Source organism: Calypte anna, chromosome 3 (genome assembly GCF_003957555.1).
Source record: "Calypte anna isolate BGI_N300 chromosome 3, bCalAnn1_v1.p, whole genome shotgun sequence".
In the NCBI taxonomy this organism is placed as follows: domain Eukaryota; kingdom Metazoa; phylum Chordata; class Aves; order Apodiformes; family Trochilidae; genus Calypte; species Calypte anna.
The window spans coordinates 95,342,643-95,367,918 of record NC_044246.1 but is presented as its reverse complement, the minus strand read 5'-3'; the positions used below and the strand labels follow the sequence as shown (position 1 = coordinate 95,367,918).

The following is a 25,276-nucleotide window of genomic DNA, read 5'->3' as shown; positions in this document are numbered from 1 at the left end:
GGAAAGTCAGGAATGAAGAGAAAAGAGAAGTCCTCAGTGCCTCTTCTTTCTGTCAGACCCATCTATTAGAGAAGAGGATACTCAATCAAAATGCTTAGCATCACTGTAATTAAAAATACAGCAAGAAAAAAAGTGCCACAGAAATAAAGGCCCTAATTCCCCCTCCTCCTGCTTCACATATTGCTACATGACTAGCTCAACCTACTTGTAGCTATTTGAGACATTGATTGTATCATGTGGGAATAAGAAACAAGGAAAAGATAAAGAACAAGAACTACCACAGAAAATGTAGGTAATAGCCAGAGTAAATGTCTCCTTGAAAATACACTTGTTGGCAAGTGTTTACTATGCTTAAGCACACATTTGCCTTCTGGTTCCAACTGAGAGCTCTTTTTAATTTGTTAAAATGTAAAGGCATAAACCACGATTAGGAGTACGTTGGTTTCCACACTGCAGAAATGCGTAGGAACGAGATCTCATTTCAAAGATACATTTTTGGTATTTAAGTATTCAGAGCTTTCTCAAAAACATGCAGAAAGCTAACTAATATTTATAGCATCTCTAACTGTACTTTTTATATTTATACAAATATAAATCCAAGATCCTTAATAAACTATTAACTTGCAGCAATGGCTAAAGTAATCATTACCTGTGTATCACATTACTCTATTTTTTCCTCAATACATTTTCAGCATTTACAGCCTTTCCTAAATCCACACCAAAATTTGGACTAAAAATCTGGGGCAGAAATCTGTGCTTCCAAGCTTCCAAAGACATTTTACAGAGTTATTTTGTGTGTGGAGGGGTGGTGTGTTTTTTTAATTGGTGACTAACAATGCCTTTATGTTAGATACTATCACACAAGAGCTACTGAAGATTTCAGTGACATTAAACAACTTCTATTTCATACCATGATGCATGAGTTCTGTAATAGTTCCATATGTTTGTAGCTATATTGGCATTTAGAAGAAGTAAATAGTTACAGTCTCCAGTAGCTAGAAATGACTGATTTCTACATTGTATACATATACATTGTATATATGAGAGAAAGAGAGAGGAGAGAGAGGGGGAGAGAGCGAAATATAAGCTATCACACTGGTCAGCTATGTTTTGCAGCATATCAGCAAGCATCTCCCTTAAGCATAAATTTAATTCCTTGAAAATCAAGATAATAAAAGTTAAACACATGACTAGAATTCTGGACGACTCTTAAACCAAGTGTCACTTCAAAAAGGAAGCCTTCAGGAGTTAAAATTTTTTTCCAAATAAGAGTTGATTTAGGTATGTCTTAACCTTGCAGTTTCATTCAAGTGATGTAACTCTACTGATAACAGTGTCAATGTAAATTGGAACACTACTGCATCTAGATTTTTTTGTGCATAAAAAATTAAGCCTGATAACAAATGACTAACTACTTCGTTTACCTCTGAAAACAAAAATGCTTATTTAATCTTACACAGTTTCAGAATGAAACCTGTGGTGATTTTATCTATTAGAAATGTCATTGCATCTATTAACAACTGCAGAAAGGATAAATCAAGGAGAAAACGTCTGAAGCACAGCCACAGCTTTCCAACATTTCTACTTGTTTATGGCACCTTTTGCAGTAACTGGTTCCAAAATGTCAAGTACACTTAAAATGAAGAAGAAACTGGCTGTAGAGGAGAAAGTTGCTGAACTTCACAGGCATCTCACCTTCCAAGTTATTGATTAATCTATAAACACCAGCAACATTATGGAAACGCTTGTATTAACAGCTTTAACAGAGGTATCATCATTGCTACAGCTTGCCCTCCAAGGATGACATGTACATGAGAACGCCAAAAGTTGTTGGGAGCTCAGGAAAATCTGCCATCCACAAGCAGGGATGCATGCATTTCTACAAGGACAGAGCTGCATTACAGAACATTATTACCTATTTTTTTATCATGTGCAAAGATACTGTTTTAATAATAAATAGTAACATCTAAACTTAGAGAATGAAAACCAGAAAATTAACTAGAGGAATTCATTACCAGAAATTTAAAAAGAGTTAACCTGACCATTAGAAATACAAAGGAGCCAGAACCACCATATAATCACCACTTCTTCACTGCTGAATTATTGAAAGCCACTTTTTCAAGTAATAACTCTTTTACAAAGAAGTTTTCAACCTACAAGTCCATACTATCATTTCTAGAAGAGGAAAGACACAAAGTCAGAAGAAAGTCAGAAAAAAAAAAAGTCAGAAGAAAGGAGAAAGGAGCAATAGTTTTAGAAGCAGCTGAATCTGGGGCAGTAAAGAGCTTTTTTTTCAACAAGTTGTAAGAAAAATCTGGACATCTGCATATCAATCAGATTCATTTATTAATGCTGTAATTTGAAATATGATCTGGTGGATCTGTATTGGCAAATGGTGACTATAGAACTACCTTAAGAGCTGTACTTTACCATCTCGTTATTTGGAGATGATTATTCAAGCATGTTTCATTATTCAGGCATACTTAAATTAAGTCCTAAATTAGGTATCACTTATCTAAAAGCATTCTGTAATAGCCTTGTTGTTCAGGTTGTTTGTTTTTGCTTTTTTTTTCTTTCTTGCAATGGCCTAGAACTGGAAAGAGTTTTTTTACTTTTGCTTTCAAATAAAGAACACTCACCCTCCAAACTGCCAGTTCCCTCAATTTATCTTGTTAAAAGCTTTAAATATTCAGAACACAAGAAATTGCTACAAGACTCTGGACAGTCAGTCTAGATGCACCTGACAGAACATGCTACAAGACAACCTAATTCATAGGAGTTTTTTCCATCATGCTTTCTTTCAGACACCAGATTCAGAAAAGCAATCATACACATGCTGCATTAATATAAGGAAAATAAAATATTTGCAGCTTTGGGTGGCCTTTTCTTGTAACACATATAGCCTACGAATTCATAGCACAGAAATTCTGAAATATAGTTTGAGATGAGTTAAAAAACAACTCTCAATTTAAAAAAGGCCAGTTTAGCAGGGAGCTTGCAGCTATTTGATTTTTTCATCAGTGATTAGCACAGAAATTAAGGCTGTTCTAAAAAACAACCAACCAAACAAAAAAGCCAGACAAATGAATAAAATTCCCCAGACACTAAACCAAACACATTTTTAAAAATGGTCAAGTGCAGTTTATCAGAAAATTTTTCCAGAAGACTGATTTTCGGCAATGGCCAAGGTTTCAATGTAACAAAGAACAGAAGTTCTTGGTGGAATGCTGTGACAGAAAAGAACTGACGAATTTTTTTGCCACACAAAAAACCCCAGAATAGTGGGCACAAAGACTATTTTATTTCAACACCTGACATTGTTCACACATGCCACATGCAGTATTAGAGTTCATAGTCTTTAAATGATTCTGTGAAAAGGCAGATATACAAAAGAGCTACAAGAGTGACTTGAGAATTGAAGTAAATATCTTAGAGCAACAAAGAGTCAATCTGTTTCTCTATTCAAAAAAGATTGATGGTGAGCTGATCACTGCATTTTGTTGGAAGAAAATGCTTAATAAGGGCTCTTTACTCAACCAGAGGAAGGTGGAAAAAAGCTATTTTCCAACTGTGGGTTGTTTTTTTTTTGGTTTTTGGTTTGTTTTTTTAAATAGAGTTACACCAACTAGAACAAACTATGAGAAAGTAATGGAACCTCTGTGACATCTTTGAAATGTGAATGATTTCTTTTTCTTGCAGACACAAATTTTTGAGTTCAATATGGGGTAAGACCTCTCTAACAGGTACAGAAGAGTAAATTACACAGTCTAATGATCTCTCAGGTTTGAAGGCTACAAAAAAGACTCCTTATGCTTGAGTCTCAGAACTGGTGCTGCCTACCAGTGAAAAAGATTTGCTGCCAGCCTTAGATGATTGAAACAAATTGTTCCTCTGATGTTCTGAATCCATCAGTTCTGTAATACACCACATTCCAAACTACCTGCCAAGAATGTAAGTAGCCAACACGATTCATACTTAACAACAAACTTAAACATTATGAAGTCTTCCTAAAATGGCTGCCTTAAACCTTAAGTGAATCAAGACACCGACAGATTAGAAACTACCCTATTATGCCTTTACCAAATTTATATTTTGCTAATCAGTAAGTCCAAATATTTTTGCCAGCTGAGACAAATGCAAGAAATGAAGTAGCTTTAAATCTCTTGATGCAGCAGCAGCAATTCTTTGCAGTACTGCTCTGACAAACAAAAAAAGCCACAGTCCAAAGGGCAGCTACAGTGACAATTAACTTGTGTCTACCTATCATGTGCAATTGCACTGCCTCAGGCCAGCAAGCAAATTTAACTAGACAAAGAAGTGTCCCACAGAAGTACCACCTTCTACATCATTTCACAACTGACAGCTGCCAATAGGTAGAAAAAGCTGCTTGCTTCTGTTTCTCTAACTTTTTATTAGCAGTCCTGGCTGACTGGCAGATTGGAAATCAGCCAGTGCAACCTCCTTATATAAGAAGGGATGACATGATGACCCAGGAAACTACAGGCATGCAACTTGGACTTCAGTACTGGAGCAGCTGATGGAGCAGGTTATCCCAGATACAACCATGGTACATGCAGAACAACCAGGTGATCAGGTCCAGTCAAGCATGGATTCATGAAGGACAGGTCCTGTTTGACTAACCTGATCTCCTTCTATGACAGGGTCACCTGCCTACTGGATGAGGGAAGGGCTGAGGATGTTGTCTGTCTTCACTTTATCAAGGCCTGTGACACAGTTTCCCACAGCATTCTCCTGGAGAAGCTGGCTTCTCATGGCTTGGATGTGCACTCCCTTCAATGCATAAAAACCTGGTTGGATGACAGGTCCAAAGTGTTGTGGTCAATGGAGTTAAATCCATCAGGCAGCCTGACTGTCACAAGTGGTGTCCTCCAGGGCCCAGTGCTGGGGCTGCTCCTCTTTAATGTCCTTATTGATGACCTGCATGAGGAGGGCACCCTCACTAAGTTTGCAGATGACACTAAACTGGGTGGAAGTGTCCATCTGCCTGAGCGTAGGGAGGCTCTGCAGAGGGATCCCAACAGGCTTGATTGGTGGGCCAAGGCCAATAGTATGAGTTCCAAGAAGGCCAAGTGCTGGGTCCTGCACTTCAGCCACAACAACCCCAGCAGCACCACAGGCTTGGGGAGGAGTGGCTTGAGAGCTGCCCAGCAGAGAGGGACCTGGGGGTGCTGACTGACAGCAGCTGAACATGAGCCAACAGTGTGCCCAGGGTCCAAGAAGGCAAATGGCATCCTGGCCTGGATCAGAAACAGTGTGACCAGCAGGGCCAGGGAGGTGATCTTACCTTTGTGCTCAGCCTTGTGAGGCCCCACCTTGAGTATTGTGTGCAGTTTTGGGCACCACAGCACAGGAAGGACATCGAGGTACTGGAGAGGTACAGAGAAGGGCAGCCAGGCTGATCAGAGGTCTGGAGGACAGGTCTTAGGAGGAGAGGCTGAAGGAGCTGGGAATGTTAAGCCTGGAGAAGAGGAGGCTGAGGCAAGACCTTATCAGTCTCTACAGATGCCTGAAAGGAGGTTGTATTGAGGTGGATGTTGGCATCTTCTCCCTAATGCATAGCAATAGAAGAAGAGGTAATGGGATCAAGTTGTGCCATGGGAGGTTCAGATTAGATATTAGGAAAAAATTCTTCACCAGAGTGCTGAAGCAGGGGAACAGCCTGTCCAGGGAGGTGGTGGGGTCACCATCCCTGGGGGCATTAAAAAAAGCAGGTAAATGTGGCACTTCAGATGATTTATTGGTTAAGGTGTTGTAGACTGGTAGTTGGACTCAATCTTGAAGGTCTTTCCCAACCATGATGATTCTGTGATTCTATAACTTGACTTGTTCTTAGCACAAGAACAGAACATCCAGACTCGACGGTTGCTCCTAAGTAAAACTCTGCCTCATAACATACCCATTAGGAGGTAGGATAGAATACAGTAGATTGTGCTCCTTTTACCTATATAAAGGGTTTCACCAAAACTGTGTAGGTTGTAATCAAGATAGTAACAATAGTATATTATCAGTTGAATATTGCTTTGCAGTCCAAAATATGAAGGAAAAATGAGTAAGACTCAACCAGAAGAAAAAGAACAGGTTATGGAATTTAAAAAAATATAAATTCTCACAACCACTTTTCTTTGAATTCTCAGTATCTATTCTTTTGCTGCCCTCAACTACTGAATATTACTGAACTCTTACATGCATAGTCTTTTTACTTTCCATTGCCTCTGGCTCAGAAATTTTCTCTGACATGAGTCCAAGAAACATCTATACCACTTTGGGACTCTATGAAGAAATGGATTCAATATTAAAGAAATTTAGAGAAAAAATATAATCCAGCACATTGTTTTGTGCTAAAATAAAGCTTTATGTTATATTCAAAGATCTTAAATTAAGAGTATCCAACAAGAAGCATTGCTGGAGAAATAAAATGAAACAGTTTATCTTTTGGAAGGGATGAAGTTACATTTTTAGCATTCCTATTTTAATAGGAGAGGGTATTCTGGTTGTTACATCTGTCTTAAAATAAGAATCTAGAATTCCAAAATTCAACTCATGAAACTAAAAACCGAAACCATTCAAAACCAAGCTACCACTTCCTAGCAAGTTAAGGAACACATAATTCAAGCTTCCTGGATTCTCCTTTCATATAGAACACCATTTAATACATGATGGTTAGTCTCTCAAGTGACTTCTCCTGGAAAAGTATTTCTCAATGAAGAGATAATAAAAATAAAATAATTTTGATCTCTGATTTAAGACCTATGAGCATATTGAGTTAACAACCAGATTTTGATAGTTGATAATTTATCTGTAACTCCAACATTACAAATTTTAATATGACCTTGTCTAAAGTATAAAGTCACTTGCTAAAAGAATGTTGGAAATGCATTAACATGTATCAAAGTGAATAAGAAAATTTTGTGAAAAACAACAGAAATTCCCTGCATTGTTTTCTCTTCTCCCTTGACTGTAATTCCTGTTCATCCATTCAGTCAAGAGAAGGCTGACATGATCAGAATGAGTCAATTCCTCCAAGGCAGTCAGTCAAGAGAGTTTTTAAAAATTAGACACCTAAATACAACTTACTCTTCTAAAGATGTTGGTCCACAGACCAGGAAGTGTTTTAGCTCTGTGCCACAATAGTGGGCACTAGCCTGAGTTAAAACCAATGTTTCTGCAGGGATGTCTGATGCTTCCACCCAGACAGAACAGAAGACAACTTCAGAACAGACAGTACATTGCCAGCGCCTTCACAGACCCCTCTCCTGGAGAAAAGGTAAGTAACTGCAAAAGATGTGCACAGGTTGATAAACTGTTCTGTCAGGTGGCCAGGTGGCAGGAGACACTCAAAAAGCTGCTCAGTATTCGAAAGGCTGAGACAGAAATAGAGAAGTGTTTTCAGATCCATGTTCCTGTGGAAGACACGAAGACAATGGAGCAAGGAGCACAAAAGCTCATGCAAGGAGAAACTGCACCAGCATACAGCAGATGTCACAAAAAGAAATCTGTGCTTGTAGGTGACTGCTGAGGGGCACTGAGATGCCAATCTGCTGGTCTGACAGGGAGTCACAAGAGATAAGCTGCCTCCTGTGTTGTAAGGTCCAAGATGTTGCTGAGACGGTGCCACAACTTGTCAAAAGCACCAGTGCTACTCCTTCCTGGGGACAAATTACACATGCATCACAGGGTGCCTGTGTAATGTCAGGGGCATAACTGGTCACAATTTATTTGATTCAACTGAGCAAAGTATTTAAAAGTATTTGAAATATTTTAAGTGCTAAAATCAACATGCTGAGAGAGATGGAGAAAGGCACGCTGAAATACTCATACAGACCTGCTTTGCTTTTTTTCCCTTTGTTTAGAAGAAAGCCTGGACAAGATGAATTTCATTCAGACAGTATTAGCCATAATGTAACTACTTTAAGACAATGGACAAACCCAAACATATTTTAAAGATAAGAAATTTTAATTTAGAATTGTAATTAACTTCAACTTCTAAATAGCTTCTCAAAACCAGCCAACATGTGAATAAATATTCTTGTGACTGAATGGTTCATTCTTCCACAGATTAATTTAATGCAATGAAGTATCAGCCATTGTATATCTGTGCCTCTTGATAGCCTTGTTATTATAATTCATATAGACATGGATTTGATTTTCTTAATTTATTGAAAAGACATCCCAAATCACACTGATATATAACTAAGTTGCAACTGAAAATTTTTAATCCCCCAAATTGTTCAGATTATTTTCATAAAACAGGTTCAATAAATTTTGTTGTTTATTTTATGAATTAGGTTTCTGTTTGTTTGAATTTCTACAGAATTTATTTCATTTACTTCCAGGTCCAAAGGCTACAAAAAGGCTATCAATTATATACAACATGCGCCACTATTTAGGAGACAGAGCAGAACATGGACTGTTGCTCTTCAAAACGTATCACACAGATAGTATTAAAACAATGCAAACAGTAGGTCCAGGTCCGTATTTCTGCCCTATGGAGCTGTTTTTCTGGGAATACCTGAGGCACTTCTAAACAGAACAGATTTTTTTCTATATATATACACACACACACACATATGTAAAGGATGTTCACACATACAGACATGCACACAATTTTTTTTCTTCAGTGCCATAGGCTCTAATTGGAGCTTTCCTACATCTTTTTGGCAGAAGATCTAAATAAGCTATATAAAATTAGAGTTAGGCAAGCAAAGCAAGTAATCCACAGTATGACCATCTAAATTGTTCCTTTTCTATTCTATAAGCACTCTCAGAAATCCCAGCCTTCATCATGCAATAGATTTTATGTATATGCCTAAATACCATGTAAAATGCCTATTTAGACAGAACAAATAGGGCTTTAAGATGCAGCAAGAAATACCTAGCATTAAATAGCAATGAAACTGCATAATAAATAGCATGTAGGCAAATTTCTCTATGGTGATGTTTTAAAGAACAAATTAGACAAATACCTGGCAAGCATGACAGTTGTAGCCCAACATACTTTGCAAGGGAACATAGATTAAAAACCAAAGATCACTTTAAACTTTTTTTTTCTTGATTCTATCACAAATTGTAAAGCTTCAAGTAACAAATTCAAATATGAGTCTCACAAAATTCCAGATGCATTTGATAACTGTTAAAAAAGCAGCTGAAGTCCAAAACCTACTCTTCCTGAGACTGGGATCAAGAGATCACCATTCAACAGTCAATACTGTCACTAAGCAACACCAGAACATTACTGATTACTGTCATGGCTGAGAATGCTCTTCAGGACATGGTTTAGTTTGGCCTGGTGGTGTTGGGTTGATGATTCAACTTATCTTCCAACCTCCATGACTGTGATATATTCCAACCTCAATGACTGTGATTCTGTGAGCCTAAACAGGGACAATATACCACAATCCTAAAATTTATTCCACTTTACTGATATGCAATACATCAATATCTAATATGCACCATATATAGATTTATTCATAGACTTCAAACAGAAGCTGAGTATATCTGCCACAAAACTTCTGGGCTTATACCTTAATATCTCAGTTACAATAATGTTCAGAGGCCTGTATTCTAATATTTTATTTAGAAATTGCCTAAGTCCTACAAAAGTGAGTGGTCCAACCCTATTTCCTACAAAATATTATAAAATTTCATTTAATCTTATTAATAAATAAAGATGGGGACCATCACTCTAATATCTGAAAGGATACCTTCCTATCCATATTCCCACCCACAATAAGATCTTACTCTGATAAAATTACTTCTTCCCTAATCCAAAAAGCATCTTTCAGCCATTTCATCCTGATAAAGAACATTCTTGATGTGCTGCCAGTCATGCTGTATTTTGCTTCAGTCACTTGGCTGCTTCAAAGCTTTACTCCTATTCTGATTCTGAACAGTGCTCAGAGCAGCATGCAGACTTAACTTCTCCAAGCCAAAAGTTCATCCCTCTGAGTACCTCTTTCAAAGGCAAGAAACATTTGCCTTTCTGCATCTTTATATTTTATCTCAGGTTTTCCTTACATTTAGGCAGCCTCCAGGGTGAAACAGATATAGTAGTTTAATAAATAATGCTTATCAAGTGTTTTAACTCAGTAGGCTCACTTGGGTTCTGTTTTGCTGTAGGTTACCCCTAGCAAATGATACTGATACAGAATCATGGACAAAAAAACATTGACAGAAACATAGCAATTGAAAAAACAACATAAATTTGTCTTATCTAAGCTTGTGACTTCTTTCTAATAGAGACAGAATCAAGTGAATTCTGGCAACATCATTCAGAAAACCATGTTTTTACCCAAAGTTAACTTAGAACACACTTTTTTAAAGATCCTGTGCTGCTTCTCCTATCATTTGACAACACTGAATATTGGTTCTGAAGTTTACATGGTCAGTTTCTCCTCAGAAGGCCTTTCCATGCTAAACAATCGATGAGTCTCCTCATCAGCTCCTATCAAGTGAATGTCTGTTCTAACAGGGAGAGCTAAGCTTGAAAGCTCTTTAAGTCTTTCCCAATATGGGAGAGCATCAGGAGTAAGACTTACTAAAACAGCTTTATCTAACATGTCCGCCTAAAACTGACAACTGTAAGTAGGCATACTATGAACATATATATGTCACTTGAGTGGGAGGAGATGAAGACTTTGTCTTGAGTCATACTTTATTTAAGTCAGTGGCACTGAATGGCTGTAACCAAATGTTGAATCTGGTCTTCAATGGAAGTGAGCTCATAGGGATGCACAGCCTCATTTTGCTTATGTTGCAAAACAGTGACACCCACTGGTAGCAATAGTTTAAATATTTCATTGCTGCAACTTGGACCTCCTAGGTAAGACCAGCTAAGAGGTTTTCCCTTGAGAAAAATTCATCATAGTAGTAACTATACAACTTACCTGTTGAGTCAGCACTATGGCTTGAGTTTTCAGAAACTGAATTACTATTAGCATCTGTAGTAATTGCAACGTAACCCTCTGGGGGAAGATTCACCGTGTACATTTTCCTTGAAGACAGAACTCTATTGTCAGCGCCTACAAAACAGGAAAAGAAAAAAGTCTCTGGCTATTGATCTCAGTATAGATTCTCAAATGTTTTCCCACCTACAAAAATGACAGTAAGTGGTCTTGAAAATCCCTAAAAAGGAAAAGGAAGTTAGAGAAAGTAGGAGTGGAACACTAAAAATATCCTATGAGGAGCAAAATATCACCAAATTCTGTAGCTACTACAAATCAACACATACTCCACAGATTACATGTTTCCAGCAGTAACTGTAAGCTCAGAAAAAGCTTCTACTTAGAGTAATATTTTCAGAGACACTTGACACATTTTCCCCATTCAGCATGAGATTTCTTTAAGAACTGGTTCATAAGAAATGGCTGAACAGAGAGAAAGAAGTTGATCATGAAATGATAGCTACCATAAAAAAAGAATCACAGATCTGAGGTTTGTCCATCTGCAGGCCTTATAAACACAGCCTATGCTGTTCTGAAGGGGTCAAAGATAGAGTTTGAAAGCCACACTTTGACTAAGCCTCAGCACTGCCTGCCCAAGAGGGCTCATCTCCTCATCTTTTTTTCTACTTTCTGGAGGGAAGAGAGTACCCAGGGCCAGCTTTCCAACTGTTTCATTGTATAGGAAACCATTTGTGATGATGGCAGTAGACAGCTGTTGTATGATTTCTTGCCCCATTAAAAGGTATTTAAAAATACATGCAAGAATGGCAGTATAAACTTCATTTGTTCACCAAAGTAACTGTAGGAGTAACTGAGAAGTAACTGTAGGAATGAGAGAGATGAATCTCTGCTCCAGTTACACAAACCCAGTCTAAATAGCAGACTATTTTTTTTGCTCAGTAGTGACAAGAGTAGAAGTGAACTACAGGGTGACAAAAGCCTCCCCAGAAGGCCAGGATGCTCAGGATGTCTCCAGATGCTGCAATGTCATTTTATATGGTTCAGTGTGTTCTTTCTACACTCAGCCAGCTCCCTAAGCCAGCACAGACACAGAATTAACCTTTCCTTCTTTGGGGCAATTTGCCCCTTAAAAAAGAGGTTGATAGAACTGTTAAAATAACAAATAGTAAAAACATCTATGGTAGGTAGATGCAATTAGCCTTCTTCCACCACAAACTTGCCAGAAGATCCCAGATGATCCAAGTCTATTACCAAACTGCAGCTATGCTTGAACAAATACCTAAACATACCTAAAAATGCAGTTGTGTCTGATAGAAATAATTCTTGTTAGGGATCAGTTTCTAATATGTAATTTAACTATACATGGACACTTCTCAGAAGACACACTTGAAAGACTCTGGCATGGCTGACAGTCTCAGATACCTATGATAAAGTACATTTCCAAACACATAAGGCAATTTTCAAAAAATAAAACAAAAAAACCACAAAAAAACCCCAACAAAACCAAAACATCACGGTTGTTTTTATCATTTGGATGTAATACCTTTGTTCTGAAAACACATTAGGAAGTTATTTTTTTCTTCACCAAGGCAGAACATTTCAAACAGTTATTGATAATACTTACTCTGAAGGATAATAAAGGAAAAGAAGTAAATAATACAGGAATACGAAAAGCAATTATGTGATTTGGAAAAACATGTCCTAAAAAATAATTTGGAATAATTCTTCGACAGATCTTTTTTGTGAAGATGCTGCCAAATCACTGAACAGGCAGTACTTTCATTGATTATTTTTTCCCCTGCCCAAGTTGATTAATGATCAAGGGCTAAATGGTAATAGTTTTAAATTATGAGGACGTATAAACGTTTCTTGAGTTACTCCCTGCTGAAAATTTTCAAATTTTCTCTTTTTTTCCCTTAAAATTTAGGTTTTGTAAAGCAAAGATGACCATGAGAACATTAAATTTCATTTGCAGTAGCCCCAACTAACTCAAACTCTTTAATCATAAAAGAAGTAGATAAATTGGGATATTGATTTTACCAGTCAAAACAGTTACACTTAAAAGATTACAGGGGACTATCTGTAACATCTGATCTTACAAAGAGTAACATTAAATACTTTCATTATGCGAGTGATGACAAAATATTTTTTGAAGTCAACTTGTTTAAATGGGAGTCCTCAAATTATATACATATTCATCCCTTATACATCTTAAAGTGCTTTACAAACCACAGATCAAGCATAAATCTTTGCTAATCCTGCATTAGTATGTCAAACCAATGTTTGACCAGCAAAGGTAGTCAGATACTGGAGATACTCAAGAATGCTCTTCTTTCTACTAGTTTTAAGTAATGAATATAATTTCTGAATTTTGTTTTATGGAAAAAAAATGTTACCCCAAAACATCTCAAATACGTTTACAAAACAAATCAAATCAGAATTACTCTAAGATAAAATAAGAAAGCAGAATAAATATTTTTAATCCAGTTGTCTCCTATACATATCCTTCCTCCCAGAATTCCCCCAAAATACTCCTTTGCATGTATATCAACCTAGTGCACAGAGTAGCTAAGTGCATCTAAACTACACCGTTACCAAGGCTGCAAATATGTCAGTAGTATGGCTATGTTACCATCTGCTGCCCTACTACAAACAAATATCAGAACTTTTAAGAGGAAGATGAGGGTAAAGCTTCCACCTTGCCATAGCCATTTACACTTACAAACTATACAGTCTGTCATCATTGCAGGATGACACAGGATATTTTGCTTTAAGGCCACTTCTCAGTATCCTTAAACATTCCCCTACCTGCACCTTAGAACAGTGGTACCTAACACTAGCATGGCTTCCAGATGGCCTGAACACAAAGCATGCTTGAGCCCATCTCAAGGCTAGACATGGCCAGAACACACATTCACATGACCTTGGTACTTTGCTAATTATTTTGACCGAGAAAATCCTGGGCCAAGAAGGAATCACTTCCAGTTTCTACAGTGGGTCAACCCTGGCTATCAACCAAAATGTCTCCCCCACCCCCAAAATGCTCACTCTCTTCTCAGTGGGACAAGAGTAGGAAAAAAGTGGCAAGAACAAGAATGAGAGAGCTTGTAGGTGAAAGACGAGGAGAATACTTACCAACTACTGCAGGCAAGAGAGATTGTGACACTCAGGTATTAGGGAACAGAAACAAAATAAAAAGCAACAAACATTAAAACACTTAGAAAAAACACCTCTCCTCCCCAGCTCATATTCAATACAAAATTTTCCTCTCCCTGCAGGTCACACTCAGCCCCTTCAGCAATGCAGTGAGCAGTGCAAGGTAGTGGTGGGTGTTTACAGTCATTATATAATGGTTTCTTTCTGCTGCTCCTTTTTCTCACTCTCCCCCTTTGCCATTGGGGGTTCTCCATAGGCTGCAGTCCTTCAGGAACATTTGCTCAACCACAGAGCACCTCCTCCTCTGACCCTGGTGTTCCCACTGTTTGTCACTTCTTGTGAAATTGTCACTCTCTCAGGAGTGTTCTCTTCTTTCTTACATGTATTTTCCCTGTGAAGCCACCACTTTAGCTGGGGGGCTCAGCTGTGCCCCACGGTGGGGGCAGTTGGGTCCATCTGGGACCAGCTGTGTTGGGCGTGGGGCAGCCCCAGCCTCTCCTCACAGAGACCCTCCTGCAGCCCAGGACACCAGCACTCCATAACAGTTTCAAAACGTTACACAGAAACAGTCTTTCTCAGGATGTGCTTCCCTGAAATGTAAAGCTTGTGTTCCCCCAAGGCAGGGCCCCATAGACCAAAGAAAGGACTCAAGTCCAGAAGTTAACTAGAGCATCTCAAAGCCTCTCTCCAACAGCCATCAAACTAGCCCAATCTGACAAAGACTGATCTTTTCTCCCAAATTATCCCTTGGAAAAAACCTCACTACCTCTTCTCCAAATGGAAGAAAAAAGTTTAGCCCCCAAAAGAGATCTTTAAAGAAAAGCAAAAGAAGCGACGCTGGATCAAAGCCAAGGTCTGATTAGTTCAGTGACACCTTCTAAAAAAGTCAATATTCTTTGTAAGCATTTAGTGCATGGTGTTACAGTGGATATGATCTGGACAAAAGTAAGGCTTGAAGAAGGTCTATTGCCTCCTTTAAAATTTTTTATCAAACTAAATTTCTACATATATGACCATAGTTTAGCTATTCCTAATTTTTATTATATATAAGTGCATAATATGACAACTGTGTCAATCCCTAATGCACATATTCATCTCCTCTATCTCTACACACTATAGATGCACTATCACCTTCCCCTCAACTGACTAGCAAGACAAGCATCTTTAAAGACAGTGGGCAACAGAGCTTTGCCTCCTCCAGAAATTCATCATAAATTGAAGAGTAGCAAATGTGATGCCAGTGACCAACTGTAGAAAATACAGACCTTGAGGGCATTGAAAAATAAGTACTTTTTCAGTTGATCAATGTGAGGATATCAAATTTTCCTTCATCAGCATGAACCTTAAGCAAATCTGTAAAAAAAGCAAAAATCTTAAAAGCAAATCTAAAAAAAAAATCATCTGCAGATATTACTGCCCATCCATCTCCCCCATTACCTGTGCTTTACAGCACAGATAGAGTCACTCAAGCCAGTTTTTGGCCAAAAACACACTCCTTCCAAAGATTCTTCATCTCTTTTTAAATAAAAGTTGACTGGATGTCCAAAAGACATTCAGTAATCTCACATTACATTATTTGCTAGTGCCATGTATTCTACTGGCACCAAAACTTGTATCAGAATACTGAAAAAGTATGCTCTTCTGCATAGTTCCCTTCAGCTTTAAAACTTCAAGGTGTCTGCTATGCTGTTCTGAATGCTAAATCTCTCTGCTTGCCAGGTAAAACTTTGAAAAGTGTGCCATTCTATTCCTAAATGCACAATTGCACAGATTCAGACAACAAATTTGAACAGAAAATTCCACCATTTTTGATGGTCAAGAAATAGCATGTTTTCACTGCATTCACAGATTTTTTTCTGTAGAAACTTCACCATAATACAGAATGCTGCTCATGATTCTTAGGGTGTTTATTATTTGTGTCTGGTAAGATGCTGTCACACAAGTCAGTTCATTCAAACCTTCCTCCTGACACTTCACATCACCAGGAGTACTTAACTTCATTAAAAAGAGCAAGTCTAGATTACAGAGGTTGCTCCCTCTTCTCAAAAAATGGAGATGACAATGTACTATTTGTGAGCACTAAGCACTTGTTTTTAAGATTTAATGATTCAGTGCATTTTATAAGATAAATAAAACTAGGTCATTAAAGTTGATTTTTCAAAGAAAATTCCTTTTTCTAGCCATACCCCAGGGCTTATCCTGTAATGACTTGCCTGTTATCAAACTGATGGAAAGCCAAGATGAATGAGCACAAATAATTTCTTTTTCATTCCATCTTTTCCATGTAAGGAAATAAGCCTATTGTATTACAATCTGCATGTGCTCCTCTTGACTGAGTTCTTAGAAACTCAGAGGAGTACAAGGTTTCACCAGGCAGATCTCTAAGAAGCCAACATTACCTACTGCTTAGGGTCTGGAACCAACTCTTGCAGCAGCTAGATTCCCAACTCTCTTCCTTGTGAGGAACATGCAAATTGAAGAGAAAAGGAAAGGAAGAGGATAGCTGCAGGCCAGCCTTAGAGTTTGTCCTTTCAGTGTACTAAGATATTTACTAGATTTGCAGTGAAACCAGATACAATTATTGAGTGGCTCTCATGATATTGGTGGGATGGATTCTCAACCCATTTCAACTAAGCAAATGGTAATACTTCTTTGAAAGATGAGTCTACTTAATATTTGACAAGCTATATTTCAGCCTTCCTGTTCAAACACAAGTATGATTATAAGGCAGGGAGAATGTAAAGAAGAATAATGATAGCATCCTAATGAATGATGATCCATGCACTCACCTTGTAATAAATACCTCAAATACTACAAATATTGCCAACTTAGTTACCTTTTTGTTAAACACTCTGCACTTAGGATAAGCTATCTACTGTGGATTTTATTCAGTTTTAAAATTATTTTGTGTTTAAATTAGCTTTCAATGTTATTAAAATCTACTGTTCAAACACCTGTTAAAAGAAAAAAAGTTAACACTTCATTACTCAGATTCATCATCCAACTGAGAAGCATGTAACTATAGTGCTGCTATCCACCAGTGCTGAGATCTTCAACTCCTAAAACTGCCAAAGACCAAAAAAATAAGGAAGAGGCTTGATGTTCAGAGGACTAGAGTGTTAATAAAGTAAGAAATATTGAGATAATCTTCAGAAGTACTTTTCCTTCAGCTTGATGGCAAAAAAAAAATCAGAAGGAAGTCAAGATCAACAAAGATATACCCCTTTTACAAGGCCCAAGGTTGGGACAGGAAATTCATTAAAAAAAAATGAATAAGAAAGCTCAGACTTGTTTTCCTCACTACCTCCAACTCAGACACTAATTCTTAGATTTTTCTGTAGACCTAGAAAGGCTGTATTAGAACCCATTTTATTGGAGACAGGACTCACTATTATAACTCAGCCTCAGTTTCATTACATTAGAAGTGGCAGACATTCTTTGTCACAGAGAAAACACATTAAAAAAGTACAAATCCTTCTTCCTCTTGCTCTCACTCAAGGTCTGAGGAAGAATTTTTTCCTCTGAACCATAAAAATGCCTACATTCCCTTGGAAAAAGTAATGAAAACAGCACAAAACAAACAGTGTGAAACAGGGGAAGAATCTTAAGGAAAGCAAGAAACAGAATACTTTCCAGAGAGTTATCTGACTACAGGCAGATAACAGTTTTAAAATTCAGATAACTAATTTCAAAACTGGTACAAGTTATTTTGTTGTATTTTGAAAGCTGAAGAGGTAATGATGAATAAATAGCTGTATAGTTTAAGTTACTTAACTTAAAAGCTTCAGTGTCTCATATAGGTCCTGGCGTATGATTATAGGCAATCTTTTGATTAGCTGCCTAAGAATTTTAGCTTTGTGAACAGAAGAATGAAGCTATCAATGTGAAGTTTAGTACTCAGCTCAGTTATTTCTACTGGTGATCCAGATCTTATTTGTTCAAAGTAATTTTCAAAATCCAAATACATGTCTGCCAATAAATATGTATTTTTTAAAATAAATGCAACAGTACTGAATCTAAAATGTCATCTCTCTGTTGCAATAGTTAATTACCCTCACTGATTAAGTGATTATGTCATTACTGGGACCTGCCTGAAATGAGATCAGGAAATGGGGATGTGCTCATAAGAATAAAAGTAAACCAAGTTTAGGGCTTTACATGTTTTTTTTTCCTCCCTCCCAGAACACATTTTTAAATTCCATAACTGGAATTCACCACAGAATCATCACAGTCGAAACCAAGACTTCTAAGATCACAGAGTTCAACCATCAACCTGGAAAAAACCACCACAATCACTAAGTCATGTCCTAAAGTACCTCATCCACACATCTACTCCAGAGATGGCAACTCCACTGCCTCCCTGGGCAGTCTGGCCCAGTGCCTGACTACTCTCTCAATAAAGAAATTCTTCCTAATATCTAGTCTAAGCCTGCCCTACTTTAGACCCTTTCCTCCACTTCTATCATTACTTGAGAGAAGAGGCCAACACCTGTCATCAGTAACAGTCCATTCCTGCTTGTGTACAAATATAATGCAGACCACAAAAGCACAAAAATCATTTGCCCTAAACTTAGCTCAGTACTTTCCCTCTTCAAGTAACGGAGGATACAGATGGCAGGAAAGACAGGCAGGAGGTAAGCATGTGTACCAGCAGAAAACATTAAATTTGACTCCAAATAACTATGATTTTGACAACGACAGCTTAAAGTAATAAACTCCACAGTGTACAGGGGAGCAGGAAGGGCATCTTGCACAATCTGTTTTGTCATCAGCTCTTGAAAAATAATGTCAAACAGGGAGACAAGGTGGACAGTGAGAATGCTAACACCGACAATTACTATGCTACAGTGAGATTAACTGCAGGGCTATCAGCCCTTCTCTATCTGAAACAAGTCCGTTTTATCAAGTTTTTACACAAGCCATTTTCTTGTTTCCTTTTTTAAGCTAATTAGTTTTCCTGCAGCTGGCTACATTTACCTTTAGAGATGGCTTACACTTTTAGCTGAAGCTGGCACTTTCTACTCCAATTAGGCAGTGGTTACATACTATTAGATGAGCTACTTGTTAAATTGCTTTCAGTTGTCAAAGTGGCCAGTAGATTTCTCTATGACAGCTAAGCTGTTGGAAATGAAGATGAAGGGAAGAATGTTTATGAGAACACTGGAAAAGGAATCTGCCAACATGCAAAAAAAACAAACCAAAGAAGGCATTGCTAAAGGAACTGGAGACTGAACTACAAGTCTGTTTCTTTCACAACAGAAGTGACAGGCACTGTACCTGCAGCCCACTGAATCTGAACCGACAGGTGAAGTTTATTTGTCTTTTGGTCCTTCCTTCCTCAGACCCCAGATCTCTACGTTCCCCCAGGCACACAGCTACTTGTACATGGCGTTGGACACCATTCCTACCATAGCCACCTACAGGCTACTGTCTTCAAACACTCTACTCACTTCTGGATATAGCTGTCCCATTTTCAGAGTGTAATGCCACTTCATTAGGATTTTTAAAACCCTAAGAACATAAGGGTGTGTGACAACACTTCGTTCTATAATAATTATAATCTCCATTGCTCTTTAGCTTATTCACAACAGACGGCTTCCCAGAGTAATTAACTAAAATGAAGCTGAATTATTAACAAGTCTCTAAAGCTGCTTACTGCATTAGGTGCTGCTAGTTTAATTTCTCAAGCATTTGCACTTCAACAGTTTGATCAACCAAGAGTCAAGACTATCCACACATTTTTTAGACAAGTTTTGTCTTCTAGGCATTTCTGTCAAGCTTAATCTCTAATAGGATGGCTACAGGAAAACAGGATTAGAATGAGTAAGGGCACAGTTCAGACATCCCAACAAGGATTTCTTGAACGCAGGATACTGATGGTATTAATAACATCAATGGAAAAGTAAGATGACAACCACACAAAAAAAATAAACACACAGCTGTACTACTTTTAACAGGGGTTCCTGATACAAGATATCAATACTGGAGTACTTCACAGTTGACAAATATTCACATTTTTATTTAATTAATTGCATTCAGGTTTTATTTTTTTTTTATACAGCATAACATGGATTCCCTTTTGTAAAAAACCCTTAAACTTAGGAATACTAATAGCCTAGTAGTTCTACTCATCTTTCTTAAATAAATGAAGTAGACATAGAAGATCAAATAGTTTGTTTCCACAAGATCTGAGACTCTGCCTAGGCTCTCTGCATTTTAATTTCCTTTTTCAGAACTAGGGAAAATACAAAAACCAAAAGCAAAACAGCATGCTTTATACAGAAAAAATTCAATAATATACATTTCAACTTGTATATATTTATCCTTCTTTGGCAACTCTTAAATTTTAATTTTTATAAGGATGATGCTAAACATTGATCAGTAACTCCCAAGTCCTTTAAAAATGGTTATAAATCTGACGACGTCCTAAGACTATGAGGGCCATTAAAAAACAAAATTTAAAAATTCTACAATTAGCAAGTGTCTAATCAGAAGCACACACATCTACTTTTAATAAATACTAGAAAGCTATTAAAAACAACTAACACAGTTATTAAATATCAACAAAAATAAAGAAAACACAGAACCAGAACCACAGACCTCAAGAGAAACATCCTCCAAGAAATTAATGCTTGTTGCAAGTAGACCCTGCCCTAACCTAGGGTCAGAAAACAAAACCAATCCTCAGTACAAACTTAAAAGAAAGGCCATACCCAGACAAGTAATTCATAGTTAGAAATGCTTTCTTGGTCTTCTGCCAGATACTTCTTTCATGGTAAATTTTTAAGCATTTACTATTACACTTCGAAGCATATTCACAAGCTTAGGGAAAAATAAATGAAGTCCTCATACTTAGAAGCTTGCAATTTCCTATTTGCTCTCTTTAATACTTCACTTGTCAAGAAGGGTCAGGTTTATTACATGTAACTTTAAAATGGTTTTAAGGAAATAAATGCTGATAATCTAGAGTTTCTTTAGTTTTTAGAAACCAGAAAGATTTTTTACATCTTCTAAAACTGCAAACTAGAGTTCTTCCAATGGAAGAATTGGGTTCGTCAACAGGAGAAATGTTTAGAGAAATGTCTTACCTAACTGTTCTGGGGAAGAAGGAACACCCATTTTGGTTATATTCATTTTCTTGCTGAGTATTTTTGTAGAAGAGGGGGAAGAAGCAAATCTGATTTAGATAGCTAGGATCCAAAGGGAAAGTACATCTTAGTATGTCCTTGAACAGAAATTTTGGCCACAGGCAGATCATCAGGTTTGTTTGTTTCTTAAGTCCCCTTAAAAAGAAATAAAATTTTATCTTTTCAGATATAAGCAACTGCCCTTCCTTATTTGGGGTTCAGAAGCTTGGCACATCTACATGTTTTCTTCATCTCTAACAGAACTATCACCTTCCCATAACAAATACAAATACCACTCATATTACTTTGTAGTCACAAAGAGCAGCATCCCGCAGAATTTTCCTTCAATCTCCAGTTATTCTGGGTCTCATTATAAGCTTTAGTTCCAGAACTATGTGGGTACCTCTATGGGACAACCCTTTCTGCTACCAAATTTTATGGTATTTAATTTAATTTATTTACCTTGCATTATTAAATCATAACCAGTCATTAATATGGGTCCTGATGCTTGAGCATCTCAACTTGATCTCAAGAGGCAGATAAATGCAAGTATTTATAGGACGTAAAAGGATGATCTTTAAATTTTATGGATGTGTGTCTTATGCTTCAATATGCAGACATTTAAGGCAGTGCTGCCAACTGTATTCCAATAAAACTAAGAACCTATGGAGGGTTAACTTGTGCATATTGGTAATGGTATTTTCACAACCTGAAATAACTACTAACTAAAATAACTACTATAGCCAACCAGAATATTGTGATGAATTTTAAAGATAGAATCGTATGTTACTTAACACTTGAAAACACTTGACTTCAAGTCAGTTTCTTTTTAAGTAAGTTTTTAGTTTCTAATTGACACCAAATTAAATCTTTCAGTAGATTTTGTAGGGCTGAAATCACCTTCAAACTAGGAGCAGTTCATATTTTACAATCTCTCTCATTTTAATTTGTTCATCTCTGACTCCTGCTACTTAAATGATGAGCTGTTTGTTTCACAGTTACACTCATAACCTTTCTACTCTACCAGAAAGAAGTTAAAATAATATATGGTTTAAAGAAAAAGCATTTATGTTTTTCCTATTCCAAGGCCACTCAATTTGCAGCTCCAAATCTTAAAGCCTACTACTAAACCTGCAGTGCCCAATACCACGAAATCACCACATGTAAATGACTATTCATACCAGAGCTCCTTAAATTTAACTGAAACTGCAACCAGATGAGAATGGTTCTGTTGGTTTCACAGACGGGTAACTGATTTCTCTTTTTGCTACAAGTTCATCACTACAAACCTCCTCAATGCCTCTTGTTTAAAATACAAGTTTGTAGACTGTAAATCAAGACAAAACACTTTCCGTACAATCATAGCCTTTGCTCATCTCCAGCAGCAAACAAGCTCAGCAGTTTGCTGTTAATTTCAAGAACAGCCTTGTTCCTTTGCCTTGAAAATCTTAAATAACTGTTCTTTTGCTCAGTGTTCCTTTTCCAATGAGCTGTGTTTTACCTGTATTGTAATTCTGGATCAAATATTTTTGCTTCATTAACTTGAACAACACTGTATTAGGAACCAGGTATAAACAATCAGGAGTCATAAATCAAGTTCGACTAAGTAAAAGGAAACAAGAAGACTGTGTTCAAACATAGCAATAGCAAAAGGAAGAATAGGGAGAATGTGAGCCCACTGCTGAATGGGGCAGGAGCCCTAATAACGGAGTATGCAGGGAAGGCAGAGTTGCTGAGTAACTTCTTTGCTTCAGTCTTTACTCCCATGACCAGACCCTGTGAGCTCCAGACCCTGGATATTAGAGAGAAAGCCTGGAGGAGGGATGACTTGCCACTGTTCAGTGAAGACTGGGTTAGAGATCAGCTATGCGAATGGAATATACACAAGTCCATGGGCCCTTATGGGATGCACCCAGGAGTGTGGAGAGTGATGGATGATGTTACAGCCCTATCACTCTCCATCATTTTTGAGAGGTCACGGCAAACAGGAGAGGTGCCTGAGGACTGGAGCAAAGCCAGGGTCACTCCAGTCTTCAAAAGGCACAAGAAAGATCCAGGCAATTACAGACCAGTCAGCCTCACCTCCATCCCTGGAAAAATGATGGAGCAGCTCATTCTGGAGGTCATCTCTAAGGAAATGGGAGAGGAGGTTATCAGGAGTAGTCAGCATGGATTTACCAAGGAGATAGTCTTCTACAATGTTGTAACAGAATGGGTAGATGCAGGAAAACCAGTGGATATACCTTAGCAAGGCTTTTGACAAAGTCTCCCATAACATCCTCTTGAGTAAGCTCAGGAAATGTGGAACAGAAGAATGGACAGCGAGATGGATTAAGAACTGGCTACACAATAGAGCCCAAAGAGACCCATGATGCAGAGTCCAGCTAGAGACCTGTAACTAGCAGAGTCTCTTTGAGATCAGTGCTGGGTCCAGTGCTGTTCAACATCTTTATCAATGACCTTGATGATGGGACAGTGTCTTCTCAGCAAGTTTGCTGGTGACACAAAGCTGGGAGGACTGGCTGACACCCCAGAAGGCCGTGATGCCATTCAGAGGGATCTAGAGAGGTGGTAGAGTTGGGCAGGAAAAAATTTAATGAATTACAACAAGGGCAAGTGTAGAGTCTTAAACCTGGGAAAGAAAAACCCCAGGTACCAGTATAGGTTGGGAACTGAGCTGTTAGAGAGCACCATAGAGGAAAGGGACCTGGGAGTTCTAGTGGACAGAAAGATGACCATGAGCTAGCGATGTGCCCTTGTGGCCAAGAAGGCCAATGGCATCCTGGGGTGTATTAGAAGGGGTGAGGCTGGTAGGTCAAGAGAGGTTCTCCCACCCCTCTACTCTGCCTTGGTGAAGCCACATCTGGAATATTGTATCCAGTTCTGGGCCCCTCCATTCAAGAAGGACAGGGAACTGCTTGAAAGAGTCCAGTGCAGAGCCACAGAGATGATTAAGGGAGTAGAACATCTCCCTTATGAGGAAAGGCTGAGAGAGTTGGGTCTCTCAAGACTGGAGGAGACTCAGGGGTGACCTCATTAATGTTTACAAATATGTAAAGGGTGAGTGTCAGGAGGATGGAGCCAGGCTTTTCTCAGTGATGACCAATAGCAGAAGGGGTAATGGATGCAAGTTGGAGCATAGGAGGTTCTTTGTAAATATAAGAAAAAGCTTTTTCACTGTGAAGGTGACAGAACACTGGAACAGGCTGCTCAGTAAGGTTGTAGAGTCTTCTCTCTGAAGACATTCAAAACCCACCTGAACATGTTCCTGTGTGACCTACACTAGGTGGTCCTGCTCTGACAGGGAGTTGGACTCGATCTCTTGAGGTCCCTTCCAACCCCTAACAGTCTGATTTCTGTGAAATTCTCCCCCTCTCCTACCACTTCTGTGGGAACTGGAGCAGGCTCTAATTTATAAAGGAATAGTATAGTTCCACTACAAATGAAGGCATTTTTAGCTTAAGAAATTACTATATAGTCATGCTTATTTAGCATATAGTCTATATAGTCTATAAAGGGCCTGTTACCCATTTCAAAAGGACAATTAGTTTGCAGTGCTATCAAATGATTTTACAGAATAAGCTTAATGTTTCATCAGCCTTTTGAAAATGTGTCTCTCATGATTCATTACACAGAAGAAGTACTAAAAGTACTGATCTAGAAATACAAAATGGGTACCTGCACATGGTTTGGGGCAATAGCAAGCACAAATACATGCTGGGTGGAGAACAGATTGCAAACAGTCCTGAGGAGAAGAACTGGTGCACGTTGGTTGATGAGAAGCTCAACGTGAGCCGGCAATGTCTGCTTGCAGCCCAGAAAGCCAAAAATATCCTGGGTAGTATCAAATGAAATGTGGTCAAAGGAGGCGAGTGCCCCTCTAGCTTGCCCTCACAAGACCTTACATAGAGTGCTGTGCCCAGTTCTGGGGTCCCCAACACAAGAAGTTTATGGAGCCCCTGAAGCGAGTTCAGAGGAGGGACGCAAAGATGATCAGAGGGCCAGAGCACCCCTCCTGTGAAGAGAGGATGGGAGATTTGGGTGTTTTCAGCCTGAAGAAGAGAAGGGTCT

At 38.2% G+C, this 25,276-nt stretch overlaps 1 protein-coding gene across 4 annotated transcripts in view; it reads right to left on the bottom strand.

The window, feature by feature from the left end:
• The window catches only part of ERICH1 (glutamate rich 1), an 87,086-nt gene that overhangs the window by 45,181 nt on the left and 16,629 nt on the right, over positions 1 to 25,276 (bottom strand). For all 4 annotated transcript variants that reach the window (XM_030447656.1, XM_030447654.1, XM_030447655.1 and 1 more), the window contains exon 3: positions 10,905 to 11,039. In XM_030447656.1, the coding sequence (XP_030303516.1) occupies positions 10,905 to 11,039 (135 nt within the window). The remainder of the gene's footprint in view (positions 1 to 10,904; positions 11,040 to 25,276) is intronic.